Here is a 14,780-nt window from a genome sequence, read left to right as displayed (position 1 = left end):
CTTGAAGAGAGTGCATCTTCCTCAACCAGGAGATGAAGAAATGAATGAGCAATGACTCAGAGAAGTTGAGACGTTGAGAAGCTAAAAACATCAAGCAAACTTATATTAAATAACCTCTGTCTTGGTAAAAGAGGAGGCAAGGTAATCTGTAAAAAGAATGACTGATGGGTATGAGGGCTCAGGACGTATGAGTGAAAAGGTTTCAGGTAAGTGGGTGTGAAAGATGGAGTATTAAAAGCAATTAGAAAGGACAGAAAGAGTTCCCATCCAAAATGAGGAGCCCAATTAAGGTTGAAAAGCACAGATTTATAAAGAAACCAATTGGCCCTATTTTATGACTTTGTCCAGGAAGACTTGGTACCCTGAGAGAAGGATGGAAGAGAACATGTGGAAGGTGCTTTCTGCAGGGTAGGAGATTGGCTGGACAGGTATGGTGGAAGGACAGAGAAGCTAAATAAGTTTCTCTGAAGGGATATTGTTGATTTGGCTCACCATGAAGTTCAGGCTAAGAATGAAAGGTGAGTCCAGAAGAATAGATAAACAGATTTTTTTTTAAGTTAAGGGGAGCATTTTAAAGGGATTCAAGATTATAAAGAAGTCGAAGAAAATATTATTTTGAAGAGGAGGAGTAGGTAAGTAGAAAGTTGATTGGGAGAATTTCAGAATTAAGATCATGGAGGTAGAATTTAGAAGGTTGAGTCTTGAAGATGTGATCTTTCTAAAACACAGATAGGTGTATATCTATCTCCATGTGGCTTGAAAATCCAGTTTCAAGATGACATCTTTATTACTGACAAGAACAGACAAGACTTATCACAAGCTGGCCCCATCCTATGTTTCCAGGCTAATATCACCTCATTTCTTCCTGTGAACCCATATTCTAACCACACTGAATTTTCTGTGGCCAGAATCCTCAGGCTTTTATCTACCTTTGGCTTTTGCACATGCTGTTCCCCTTGCATGAAATGCTCTTCCTTTTCTTTGCCTTGCAAACTCCTGCCCATTTTCAAGACCCAACTCAAGATGGCACTTCTCTGCCACATCATTCTGGGTCCCTGCGAACAACACCAAGTGCACTTTTATCTGTGCTCCAGCAGTACTCTCTTCAGACATCTTAGGGAATTTTACCACAAGCATATAGATTTATATGTCTCTCTCTTCAATAGATTGTAAACTCCTTGAAGTCAGAAACTATCTAATTCTCTTTACCCACAGTGCAAGCATGCAGTGTTAGGTACTTAATATCTGCTTTTATTGTTTTTGTTGAATTTTAAATAAATTAGCTAATACAGTGCTTCTCAAACAATGTGCATTTGAATCCCCTAGAAATCTTGTAAAATTTAGATTCTGATTCGGTCTGAGGTGGGGTCTGGGATTCTACCTTTCTAACAAGCCCCCAGTTGATGCCGGTGCTGTAGGCTCATGAAACTAATTAAAAGTGTCTTTGCCCAAGTAAATAGCACAAGTGGAGTAAAGGTCAGTAGGAATGTGGAACTGGAGCAGTTATGGGGACAGTCAATTGAACACTCCATATGAACACTAGACCCCTAAAAATGATAACAGAAAATCATGTAGGAAGAGATGCTTATATTATGGAATCAAGCAGGAGACCACTGTGGAGGATGGTGGGTGACCGGCCTGGTTATGATCTAGTTTTAGGACCTAATGTTTTAGCAAAGGAAAGGCTTTCCAGTGATAGCATCTGCTGTGTTGGGACTGCAGCAAAGGATGTGCTCCATGGAGATGGTGGGGCAGGACAGTGGGGGCAGGGGTGGTAGTGTCAGAAATCCAGATTTGGGGGATTCACAAGAAAGGTTTGCAGCCTCCAGTTTTTTATTTTTTATTCCTGGTAGAATGGCATTTACACCATCACAGACCCAGAGGGTAAGAGAAAAGAAAAGCTGCATTCTAAGAGAAGGGAAGCCCCTGAAGAAATGAGAGGTCTAGAATCTGACAAGGGATCATTTCCTGATCCATAAGCATATAGGTTCAAAGCATGAAGATCTTTTTCTTCAAATCATAGTTGACAGAAAAAGTAGCCCTAATAAACACTCTGTTCCCACATAGAGTCTCGTAGGTCTGATAATGCTAAGGAGGAGTTCAGTAACTCTGATTTCTTGTAAATACTATTGTATAGAATGTGTGCTTTTTTAACATATGGAAAAAGGCAAAAATATTTATATCTCCTCCCACTAATCCCCTTCCCCCACAATGAAGTAATTGATTTTTACAGCCTGATGAGTACTCTTCCAGCTTTTATCCATGAGATTTGTGAACACACAGATAGGAATTTTTCAAATTTCATAATGGTATTTTCCATGCACATTATTCTGCAAATTGTTTTTCTCACTTAGGAATGTTGTAAACATCCCTCCAGGTCAATGGATAGAGCTCTAACTTATTTTTTTTCCTAGTCATTTTTAAATAGCTGTGTATAAATATAGATGTCCCATGATTTGTTCTGCCATTCTCTCATTGATGCACAATTTGGTCATTTAAAACTTTTGCCGCTACAAAATATGACACACCAAAAAAAAAAGTCCTATTGTGACCAGTGCCTCATAACAGAACTCTGTGATCTCAACCACCTATATGTGTATCACAAGCAACTTTTATATCAAGGACATCTTCCAGTGAAGCAAAGCAGTAACTAGGCCTGCACTAATATAGTAGCCACTAGTCACATTTAGCAATTTAAATTTAAATTTGCTAAAATTAAATCAAAAAATTCATTTCCTCAGTCACATCAGCCTCATTTCAACTGCTCAGCAGCCACATGAGTAGTGGCTCCCCTTCTGGAAAGTAAAGGCCAGACCATTTCCATCCTTACAGAGAATTCCATTGGATGGCCTGGCCTAGACACTCATGTTACATCCTAAAGAAGAACATATTTTTCAGTGGGTTAGTGTTTTAAAGAGAGCACATTTTTTAAAGTATAAACTTTGTGTCTTAATTGGTTGCCTCTGCAGTTACTTCAACGAGAATCAATACCCAGATGAAGCAAAGAGAGAAGAAATTGCCAATGCTTGCAATGCGGTTATACAGAAGCCAGGTGAGGAGCAAGCTGCCATTTTCCTCAGTGGTGGAGCTCTCAGCTTCAGATCATCATTTGGGATGAAAAATCTTCTTTTAGTCGTTCTGTTTGGGTACCTTTAGCTCCATCCTCATCACCTTCTTGTCTAGTCACTGCCCTGTCCTGTTCAAGCAGTACTTCTTAGAGATGTAATTATGGTACTCCAGATCAAATGTTCACATGAAAAGTTTCCAGGGACTGGCCCTGCTTTGAGATACTAGACCTTGAATTTATATTTTTAAAGACTACATAGGTTTCTTTCTCCAAAAATACAGCATAACTATGTCAATTCCAAAATAATTTTTAAGTTTAGAATATTTAAGGAAGGCTTGTAAATGAAAAGATTTAGATTTTTTTTAACAAGTGTTTTATAATTCTGTATTTCTGTTTGAAGAAAGAATTCTTTTTTTTTTTTTTTTGAAGAAAGAATTCTTATTGGAGTTGGCATCTTTTTCCTTCCCACATTAGTATGACTTCTGCATATAGCTAGGAAAAATTTAGGATAGTTCCATCCTGAAGTCCTGTTGTTCCTATGCAAGTTAGCCGAGCCACTTAAACACACATGACTTTTCTTCCATGTGTTAAAATATTATTCCACATTTCACAGTTTTTGTTGCCAGAAACCATTCTCAGTCAAGATGAACAGTTGATCGTCATTTGGCCAGTTAATTTGATTGGCTTAAAGGTTATATACAAAAGTATCAATGTTTTATCATAATTAAACTGTAATTTATTCTTCCTTACCCAGAAGCCAGACTTCTAGCAATCTAAGCCCTGCAGACATTACCTCCAATGACACCTATACCCTTACTTCACACTAGCCAAAGTCCCACCCCTGAAGCTGTGCAGGAACTCAAAACCTCCCTGGAAAACACTTCACCCTATATCATCAATGTCTTGCCTGGTTTCTGGCTTTTCTACCCACTGTGGATTAAAACCTTAAAACAAAAGGAAAATGGAGGAGAGAAAGGTACAGATGGGTTCTTGTTGGTCAGCATGGTGGTAATCCATAAGAAGTCACATTTGACAGAAAAGAAGATAATAAATCTAAAATGCAATCTGAATTGGGCTATGCGTCTAGCATAGTTACAATAATGGATGGTCAGAGTACCTTTATTCTTCAAGAAAACATGGATAATAATGTTTATATAAGGCCTTAAGGATGTAAATAAACTTGAGCTACCTGGAAACTTGATGAAGATTAACATACTCATCTACAATGGTGCTAATGAAATGAAGCTTCCATGGACTATCCAATGACCTTTGAACCCTGGCAGCCTGACTTTGTGGAATTCGATAATTTTGTATTTAGTATTGGAATTCTTTAGTATTATGTGGCTTTCTGAAATATTTTATGTTATTATTTGCTATTTTTGTATTTAGTTTTTATTCATTCAATAATAATTTCAGTATATACAGAGTACTAATAAATAAAAAACAACCCACCTCCCCCTATATCTGTTATTCTGGCAATAAATGCAATCGAAAGAACTTTTCAAAAAGAAAAGTATTATTCCTTAAAACTGGTCTCAGATGAAGACTATCTGAATTTTATTGCATATATTCACAGGCAAAAAACTGTCTGATCTGGAACGAGTTACCTCCCTCAAAGTATATAATTGGTTTGCTAACAGACGGAAGGAGATCAAGAGGAGAGCCAATATTGGTAATGTATCAGAGAGGCTGCTTTCACTTTTGAAGCAGTCATAGACCTTGTGTTTGAGAGCACTGCACCTTCAGTTTAGAACTGCAGCTCTTAATGATCCTAACTTTTAAGCCTAACAAGCCTTACTTTTTTCTTTGTGTTTTTAAGAGTATTATTTGCACTATTTGTATTATACTAATAATGACATTGTTCTCAGTGTTCTAGAACCTAGAATTAGACATGGCCCCTGACAACGTGACTCCTGTACTGCATATTAAAGATACTTGCTAAGGTCTTGAGCAAGGGAATGAGACCCTGAGCTGCCTTGTTGTTATTGGACTGTGACTTAGATATTAAGAAACATATGCTTAATAGAATTGGAATGAAAAAGTCTTAATAAGGAACACAGCAAAAACACAGACTTTTAAAAAGCATTTAAGAAATGTGAATTGATAAGATTGGGGTGGGGGGTTGGTTTTGAGCTTCTAAAATTGTCTTTCATTTCTAAACTTACTCCCTCTCCATGAATATAATTCTCAAATACTTTATAGAACCCCGAGACAGAAGGGCTGTTGAATTAGTTGGTAAGTATTTATGAAGCGCCTAACAGTCAACCACTCACATGTGGCTCACATAGAATTAGGGGTTCCTCCCCTGGCCTGTGTGCAGTTGAATTCTATGTTTGCAAGTTAAAAGAAACAAAACATAAAAGAATCTGGGTTCTTGTTTAATTACATCCTAATTTCCTCAGCACAAAGGTTAATTCAGTGTTTAGGCTATTACAATAATGTAACAGATAATTTAGGGATCTATTTGCTTTTTTCGAAGAAGCAGCAATCCTGGAGAGTCATGGGATAGATGTACAGAGTCCAGGAGGCCATTCCAACAGTGATGATGTTGACGGAAATGACTACTCAGAGCAGGTGAGCAGCCAAGAGCAGAGGTTCTTGGTTACAGAGCGGGTGGGACAGTATGACAAGTCAATTCTGTGGGTGTGTTTTGTACGGGGTGGGGGAAAGGAGACAATCCAATGTCCCTCTACTCTGCTCATGTGTGTAGTTAGATTTTCATGTAATTTGAAAGGAATGTGGTAAGATTCAGTTGTCCTGTTAAATTTGTGAGAAACTGTTATTCACCCACATGGATTTATTGTCATACAACAGGATACTTGGCAAGTACGCAATGGGGAGGAGGAGGAGGGAAGAAGTTCAGAGGGAGGCAGAGAAGCAGAGAAGGTAGAAGAAGAGAGGAGGATCTGATCCAAACAAGCAAGTTACACCATCCACCACACACACACTCAATGTTTGAGAAATACTAGGGGCTACTGGGTAGCTGTAATCCATGCCTAAACATGTACCAATGCAGCACACAGTGGAAGGTCCCACCCACCACGGCCCCATTGCAGGGAGAACCCTCATGCCCAGATGAGTGGTTCTTCCAGAGCCTCTGGCACATTGACACACACATCCTTTCATAAATGCATGTCTTCTCAACTCACCCTGACTTAGTCTTCATTGCTTGAGGGGAAAAATATATTTAATTGTAGCCACTGGATGGAATAATTCAGTAACTAAGAACATGGGAATTCCACCCACCTCCCCACCCCGCATATCTCTTGACAAATTTCATTAATATTGTCATAGGACTTAAAATTCATTTCTGTTTGGAATGTGAAAAGAATGTATGATCTCTACTGGACGCCAGCAGGAAAGCTTGTTCTTTCCTACAGTGTATATATACCTCTTCCTCAACCCTCAGCCAGCTCTTAAATGTAGTCCACTGTGTTCTTCCTTCTGCCAGCCATTTTACAATCTCTGCTTACCAACTTGATTGCAAATGCCACAAGAGTGCACACAACCCCATGCTGAGCCCTTTTTAAACCCCGAAGACCTGTCTGTGAAAATGGGAATGCAACAATGATGTCCATAATTCCCCTGGGAATTACCTTTTCTCTTGGTAGGATTCCAAATCATAGCTCCACATTTTACTCAAGAAAATACTCTGTCCTTCTCATCAGAAACATTCCTGTTATTTTTCAGTCTACCAGTGTAGGTGGATCATTTCCACTGTGTTTTCCAGATGCCCTAAGGGTAGCACATCCCATGATTTTTTTTCTAAAGGGGCTTACCCTTTCCAAAGCTTTTTAATGCAGAGTTCCCCTGAAGATGTGACAGGTGAGAAACTTACCCCTCATTTGTAACACCATCTTCAGTGCCTGACAAACATCCTGCAATGCCAGTTTCCTTCACAGCTTTATTGTTTAACACATTGAGCTGTGCACGGAAGGAGCACTTCACACTCTCGCTAAAATACGACACCTGCCACTTCCCTGGCACAGCAGCCTTACAGCAGGAGAGCACCACACATTTTCTCCCAGAGCCATTTCTGGCTCTTATACTTTTGTCCTGTTGTAATTGAGAGTTTTTTGGGTTTGTTCTTTTATAAAAATGCATTTTTACCCATTAGATATTGGTGTTTGTAGTTTAGTCTAATTTTTTCAGCTCAGTAAAGAGATGCCATGAGGTCTGGTAATCTCTTTGTAAGAGTACCAATCCAGAATTTAATAGCTCACTAATTCGGCCTTCAATGACTAGTGCTATGTTCATTGCAAACCTAGAATGATCAGGTTTGATTATCATCACCAGCAGCCCTTCGGATAGAAGGAATAAAATTCTCAGAAAAAACATTTTGGTACTTCTTATTTGTTGAATCATAAAAATGTCAGTTGGAAATCTGGACCTATTTCCATTCAGTGGCTACTTAAATACATTTCACCTCTATTATGTCATGAGCCCCTCCCCCACTGTTTCCTCCCACGAATGTTCTGCCCCCCTTGCCTTCAGCATGCCTCTCTGTGAGTTGGAGAATTTTACCAATCCACTAATAACATTTGTTTCTTATTTCTGCACATCTAGGATGACAGCACTAGCCATAGTGACCACCAAGACCCCATCTCATTAGCTGTGGAAATGGCAGCAGTCAACCACACTATCTTGGCATTGGCCCGACAAGGAGCCAACGAAATCAAGACAGAGGCCCTGGATGACGACTGAGCAGGGAGGGTTGAACAGGAGAAGTTAACTTAGTTTAGACGTAGCACCTTAGCAGACTTTCCTCGGTCCTTAACATGTGTTCTTACAGTATAACTTGCAGTTTCTTGTATGTCAGTTAGCCGTTAGGGTCTTGTTCTGTGAAGATGGCATGGTGCCCTCAGCCTTTGCATATACTCTCTCAGTATTAATTCCCAGTAAATAATAACCAACCAACCAACCAAACTTCCCTCTCCCAGCCCCCGAGGCTAGAAAATCTTGCTGCTCTGTCTTAGCATTCCAAGAAAGTGCTTCCAGGTATTTAGATAGCCCTCAGTTCTCCAATATTAGGCTACGTGTAAAACCTTGGGTACCTTTAGATTCCTGTAACACTAGTCTGTACCTTTTTCCTTCCCCAAGACTGATAGGATGCAAGCTGAGGTAGTGTGGCCCAGGATTGACAGACACCATTTGGGGAGTGTCCACAGAGTAAAAGGAACACTAGAATTCCCACTCAGGGTGGGAATAATTGATTTCCAGCTGCAATAAGCCGTGCCTCATAATAGTCACACTGTGGCTAGATTATACTTCTTTGGGTGCTGTGCTAAGAATGTCCATGGAAAAACTTGATCTCAAATTTTGGTTGATGTTAACATGCCTGACACAGACATCCTTTCCTCTCACAAGCTGTGTGACTTAGTAGATAAAATACTGCCTTCTGCCTTTGGGACCATGATTCAAACAAAAAAAAGACAAAAAACAAAAGTCATTAAAAAAAAAAAAAAAACCCAGCTTGAGAGCATTGGAAAAAAACATGAGCTGAATGTCTAATGGATGTTAAGTCCAGTTCTCAGAACCACTGTACATTACATGGCACAGGTGTGTGCCTGCCTGGAAAAGTGCTGGAGGCCATCATGGAAGCTGCTCTGCCTCCTGTTTATGTCCCCTTTCCCTGCTACCAAAAAAAGTCAAGGATGGAGCTAAGGTCACAAATGACTGAATGAACTTCCAGTCTTTGTATCCATTTACTGAAGCCCCCTCAATATGAGAGGTTGATAGAGGACTTTATAGTGGGATTATGCTGACTGACTATCACAAATGCAAATACTTTCCTAAATAGGAGCAGAAAAAACAGGGGACAATTGCCACTTACGTGGCGGGTCTTCAAGATACAACGTGATGTGACTGCTTTGGTGTTCTCTTTACTCTGTCCTTGTAGAGGTGTGAAAAGCTATATTGCTACAGGCAATTTATTTAATAATTGGAAGCCATATTGATAATGGATGTGGTAATATTTGTAAAGTTTAATCTACTTTAAGCGGCAGTAACTAATGGAATTTTTTTCCTTGATCACATATGTAGCACTTTTGTTACTTTTTAAAGATATTTATATTTGATAAATCTTTTTTTCATTTTGAGAACTCAAAATACCAAACAGTGAACTTGCGTTATAAAGTCACCCTGTGATCACCTTGTCATCTAGTAGCAAAATGATGAACTATTCATGCATCAAAGAAAATTACATCTGCTGGCCTTGTATGAAAATGATCTCTTGGCATCCCGATTAAATGACACACTGTCACTGTGGGGAAGAGGAAACCGCCTTCGATGTAGCGGCGTAGGGTGCGTCTGAAGGAGGCATGACTGCTGTATACTTTCTGCTTCGTTCCATCTCTTCTTCCTACGCATGGTGAAGCCTTGCGGGGCTGGCTATTCAACAGGGCTTCTGTCCTGTCATCCATTACCTGAGAACGATTTCTAAGATGGAAAGAAGGTGCCATTTCCTTACCTCTTCACCCCTCCTCCCCCACCAAATGTATTCAGCCTAAAACCATTGAGGGAGAGAAACTGACTGACCTTTGTTTTGCCCTTCCTCATTAGTGAGATATTAAATTAAATACCCACCAGTTTTTAGCTGGTCTGACTCCATGTAAGGCACGTGCTGACAAGGGCTTCTCTGTATCTGTTTATCCTCCTTAGGCCAGTGCGCGGAAGCCTTCAAGAGGGCACGAAGATGCCACCTTATATGGGGCTGTGACTTTAAAGAGCTGTAGGCAGGGACTGGGCCTGCTTTTGTCTGTGGATTTCAGGCAGAAAGTGTATGTGCTTCTTCCAGCTTCCAAGAACTGAAGTAAAATGGGGTAGTCTTTTCTGTTTTACTGTATTACTTGAACCAACCAATTCAAGAGTAGCATTTGTTATTCTCAGGAATGATCCCCCTGCTCATTTTCTTTCTTAGTGTGTTGGACTTTTTATTTCAATTAGGAGATTATGTTATCTTTCTTTCCTTTTATATTACGTAGAAGAAATATAACATGTTGTATCTTTCCATTTCGGTGGAATTTTGTCTGCTTATTCTCAGTTGACTCAAAGAAGTGAGAAAACTATACTGTCTGACAAGCCACATCCATGATTTATTGTAAGGAGATTATTATAATTGATAGCTTCTTTATGATGGGATTGTCAGTATCATTTGTTCTTGCTGGTCTTTTTAAAGAAACAGACTCAAACTGTTAGGACAGCTGCAGTTTCTAAAGAAATACAGTGATTGCCAGAGAAGAGCTAAAAGGTTTCATTGTTTTAAGGCCTTAGGGATGGGGAAAAGCTTCAGAGAATAAAGGAGAGTCGGTATCCATGAAAGCAGTACAGGGCCCTATCTGGCAACCTGGAAAAAAAAGTGAAAGAACATGTCTACTGATGCAAGATAGCTTCATATTGGGTTCAGTAGGAACAGGAAGAAGGAATCTTTCATCCAGAAATCTTCTTTTAATTGAAGAAGACTGCTGGCCTGCTCTTAAGACCCACTGCCTTACATATAACTTTTGCTTTTTCACCAAGAGCAAAGATATAGTTCTTTGGGGCCTAGATTTAAATCTACCATTGTTGATTTGTTTTTTGGGGTTTTTTGGTTTTGGGGTTTTTTTTGCCACCAGGTTGAATTCAGCTGTCTTGTCCAGGTTACCTTAGTTCTTATAATGGTGTATACAGTTGCCACTGTCTAAGTTGTGATGTCTTTGGATAGTGAATTTGTTTTCTTAAGCTTTTTCAGGTTTGGTGGTATTTAAATAGGAACCCTAAACTGCTCTCTTACTGAAGGGAAAAGAGCCAGGGCTCTGAAAAAATCCTGTTGTGTGCTTTTTGGTTGTTGTGTCCCTCTTCTCTGGCCCCATAATGTACCTCCCTCAGGCCCCAGAGGACTTTCAGGACTGCTCTTCCATAGTAAGGAAGACTGAAAGGGGGGATGGGGAACCTGGTCAGCAGTTCTTGTAACTTGTCTGTTATTTTTCAAGGTCACTTTCATTGAATTACTGTAGTCACGTGGGTAAACTTCCTACTCTTCTTACAACACAGCCTTACAAAGGGACCTTCGAAAGATGGACCATCCAAGTGAGATTTCTACCTTGCTTTTGATAACTCTAACATAGATTGAAGGCCAAGGAGGGCAGTAGGGTACACTCTTAGCTGAGACCTTCTGGTGCCAGTCAGTACCAAATAGACATTTTGGTTTATTTCAGGTTTATTTCAGCAAAGCTTGTAATTGTTGAGTACCCCTTAGGGCAATTTTCTTCACAGTCTGAATCCTTTAAGTGGTTGGTCAGTGTGGTCACCTTCCACCTACCTATGGAATCTGTCTAGTTCCCATACATTGGCCTCGGGTGGGACAGACACCCCCCACCCCTGCCACCACATCCTCCTGTTATTCCTTAACAGGAAGAAAATTCCTGGAACAGGAAGATCCCTTTAAGGTACTTTTCACTCTAGCTCAGTCATTAGAGGTGACCACTTAAAAAAAAATGTGAGTGAGGAAGCAGCGGCTCGTCACCACTGAAGTGTACAAATCCAATACCTGAGTTCCTGGCAGATTTAGGATGGCAGGCAGTCCAGTGACCAACAGTACCACTGTTGGAGCCAGCTGTCCACATATATTTTTACCTCAAAGGGGACAACTCATGAAGAGCTCCTCCATATACTTCTTTCAGTTCTCCCTGTTTGGCCTTTGTCTTCACACTTCCCTCCTGGATTCCAGCCATCAGGCATGAAGTGTAAATAGGCTTATTTCATTTGGCATCTCCAGTTGCATCCTCTCTGTCTGTGAACAGCTCCTCTTCCATTTGCCTCTGGTCTCCAATACTAAGGCCTCATCAGGAGCTGACATTTTTGCTGGGATTTTTACTTTCCACAGTAGGCAGAGTAGGTGGGTGTGGTCCATCTCTTCACACAAGAGATGTCTTGCAGGCCATCTTTTTGACCAGCTACATATTCCACTGACCAGCTGCATTATCTCTGCCCATAACAGTGGATATAATCCCTTTTCATACACGATCCTCCCACCCCTGTCCTAAAAATGTGAACTTCAAGTCCTTACTCTCTTGGTCTTAAGGGTTTGGGTAGAAGCAGTCTTCCCATTTAACTTGTGGCTCTGTCTTTTAAAATTGCTTTTTGTCTTTTCTCGTTTAGAGAACAACCAGAGTATTTTTTTCCCCAATGAGTCTCAACAGATTCTTAGGCAATAATTTTTCTTGTTATTGATGATCTTGTGCTCAGTAGCACTCTACACTGAATAGTCCTGACCCTTCACATTGTGCGTTGGTTTTCTGTGTTAATCTCTGTCCGTGATTTAAATCTTAGGTCAGAGTGGTGATAGATTTTGTCATTTTGTTGTTGTGATTATTAGTAATGTTTTACTACTGTATTCGTTGGGGCTGCAGTGAGACCAGCCAAATCCATTTATAGCTTTACTGAGCCGAATTTGTTTATCAAGATTTCCCAAGCGAAAGTTGGGTGCGCTGACCAGCTCTGCTGGTGGCATCTCTATGGGGCATAGGGGTGGGGTGGGGGCTGCGCTGGGGCAGGGGTGTGAATTACACATTTAAAACATTCCTTTTTGCGTGCCCTCTAAATAGCAAGGATGTTTACTCAGGATTCGGGGATCAGTTTTCAGCCGTACTGAATTTGGCTGAGCTGCATGCCCTGAAAACTCTCTTCCTGTTTCTTAATTTCTGGACTGTCTAATTTACATTACTTAGTGACACCTAAGTTCTCCAGTTTGAAGGTATTGCACCATAATGAGAACACTAGGTTTTCCCAGGGAGGCAACTATAAGTGGCCAGGTTATCCTATAAGGATTTCCCTGACCGTAGCTTGTTGTCAAAGCAGAGGCCCTTTCTTTTCTGGCATTGCTCTCTGCTTCATTATATGCTCTTCTTTTCAAATGATGACTACCACTTAAGAGGGAAGATTTCTTTACCACTCTCAGGAGAACTACCATACTGAGGTTGTGAGAAAGGCTTTTTAAATACATTGAGCCTACAACTCCCTTTTCTGATTACAGAAACTCCTCTCACAAACAGGTTATGTTCAGAAAGGCTGCTCTTAATTCTCTTTACTTACAAACTAAAAGTGATTAAGCTACTTCTTTTGCCATTGATGGTTGACTCACTCACTCTGAAGGGCAACTTTGTTCCTACCTGTGGACATTCAAAAGCTGGAAGTTCATAAACTGCGAGGTTTCTACATCAGCTTCATTATTCTTTCTTGGTGGAGATGAGAAGCACCAGCAAAGAGAAGGCTAATGATCTGAGGAATCCAGTTTCCTATGACATTAGTTTTCCTTTGTAATTAAGAGGGGAGTTAATATAGTAGAGAGGAGAGGGAAACTCTGGCCACAGCAGAAGATCTTACACCCTGTTCTTATCATCACCCAAGGACTTTGAGGATGTAGTAGATGCCATGGCTAACAAATATGCAGATCACTGGACTTTTTAAATTTTTTTTTATTTTTATTTTATTTTTATTTTTTTTTGACTTCTTTTTTAGCATGCTTTACATGACACCTGAGGCCAAGCAGTGAGCAGAACTAAATCTAGTCAGTTCCATTCAAGTGAAGTCTAAGTAGCATTTTACCCTACTGACCACTAACCACCCACATTCCACACCCATTAGCTCATTAGCTAGCACAGGGCCCTAACAGCAAACAAGGATGCATCTATAGGAGGCTTTGCCGTGCTCTCCTGACGTCCTTTTTACTTGGCAAGTTTGGGGATTGATTTGGACAACAGTACTGTGCCCTCCTATCCATGGGTGTCTGAGCCCCATGGTGCAGTGGCATGGGGCAGCTGTTGAGCATGTGTGGTCCCAAGGCTGCCGGACACTGACCTGAGGAGGGTGTGCACACAACTAGCTCCCAGTTCAGACATCTCGGGGTGCCGCTCCCTTAATTCCATTTGCATTTTCTCTCTCTTTTAATGAAAGTGGCTCTGTACAGCCATAATTAACTCTCAAATTCACATTGGTGTGCTGTGATCAAATGAAGGTTTGGCTGAATCCTTTCAAATTGTAACCATGGTAATTGAGGGGGGTGGCACAGAATGAATATATAAAAATATAATGACAATTGTTCTGAATGACTGAGTGTCCTCCTGACATGTAATTAGCTGTTTTAGCAAGATGTAGATTGGCATGGTCATAATTAAAAGGATTTCTGTCCTTTATGTGATTGAAAATGGCAGATCTCCCATTCCCTGTTCCCTTTTAGCACTTAATGCTCCCAAGAACATTTGGAACAGCAACTCAGTAAACTAAAATAATGACATGGTGTTCATGTCCTCTCCTTAGTGAAAGAGAACGATTTGGAGTTATTTCAACCTCAAAATGGAAGCCTTTGCTATTGGTCCCCATTTGACTTCTACATTATTTGAAACCTCTGTCTCACATCCAATTCAACCTGCTGCACCTTTGGCAGAAACTACAGTCAGAATCCCAAACCGAGTCAGCCCCTGCCTGACAAGGCCTCCGCGACTCTGTCCCACTCCTTAGACAGCCAGTGTATTATGCGGCCTAACTTGAGGATGTTGACTACTTAACAAGCTCCCCGGGGTTTTAATAATTCTTTCCCTGGTTACTTGATATCTCCATTGTTGTCACCATCAGCAAGTGTCAAATGGGATTTTACACATTTTCTTCATTGGATCGTATGATGTGTGGCGGACACGACACAAACACAAACACATAAGGGCTTTCAACCATGTGGCAT

The 14,780-nt window shown here is 40.5% G+C and overlaps 1 protein-coding gene across 21 annotated transcripts in view; it reads left to right on the top strand.

Annotated features, from left to right (window-relative positions):
• HMBOX1 (homeobox containing 1) overlaps nt 1–14,780 on the top strand; it is a 191,277-nt gene that overhangs the window by 169,489 nt on the left and 7,008 nt on the right. For 3 of the 21 annotated variants that reach the window (XM_072796111.1, XM_072796116.1, XM_072796112.1), the window contains 5 exons: nt 2,970–3,052; nt 4,644–4,739; nt 5,550–5,641; nt 5,882–5,953; nt 7,634–9,370. In XM_072796111.1, the coding sequence (XP_072652212.1) occupies nt 2,970–3,052; nt 4,644–4,739; nt 5,550–5,641; nt 5,882–5,953; nt 7,634–7,771 (481 nt within the window). In that variant the 3' untranslated portion in view covers nt 7,772–9,370. Of the gene's footprint in view, nt 1–2,969; nt 3,053–4,643; nt 4,740–5,546; nt 5,642–5,881; nt 5,987–7,633; nt 9,371–14,780 lie in introns of all 21 variants that reach the window. The other 18 variants (XM_072796119.1, XM_072796130.1, XM_072796132.1 and 15 more) reach the window with 11 other exon arrangements.

The sequence above is a fragment of the Canis lupus genome, chromosome 24 (assembly GCF_048164855.1).
Source record: "Canis lupus baileyi chromosome 24, mCanLup2.hap1, whole genome shotgun sequence".
In the NCBI taxonomy this organism is placed as follows: domain Eukaryota; kingdom Metazoa; phylum Chordata; class Mammalia; order Carnivora; family Canidae; genus Canis; species Canis lupus.
This window is presented reverse-complemented; position numbering and strand designations above follow the sequence as displayed.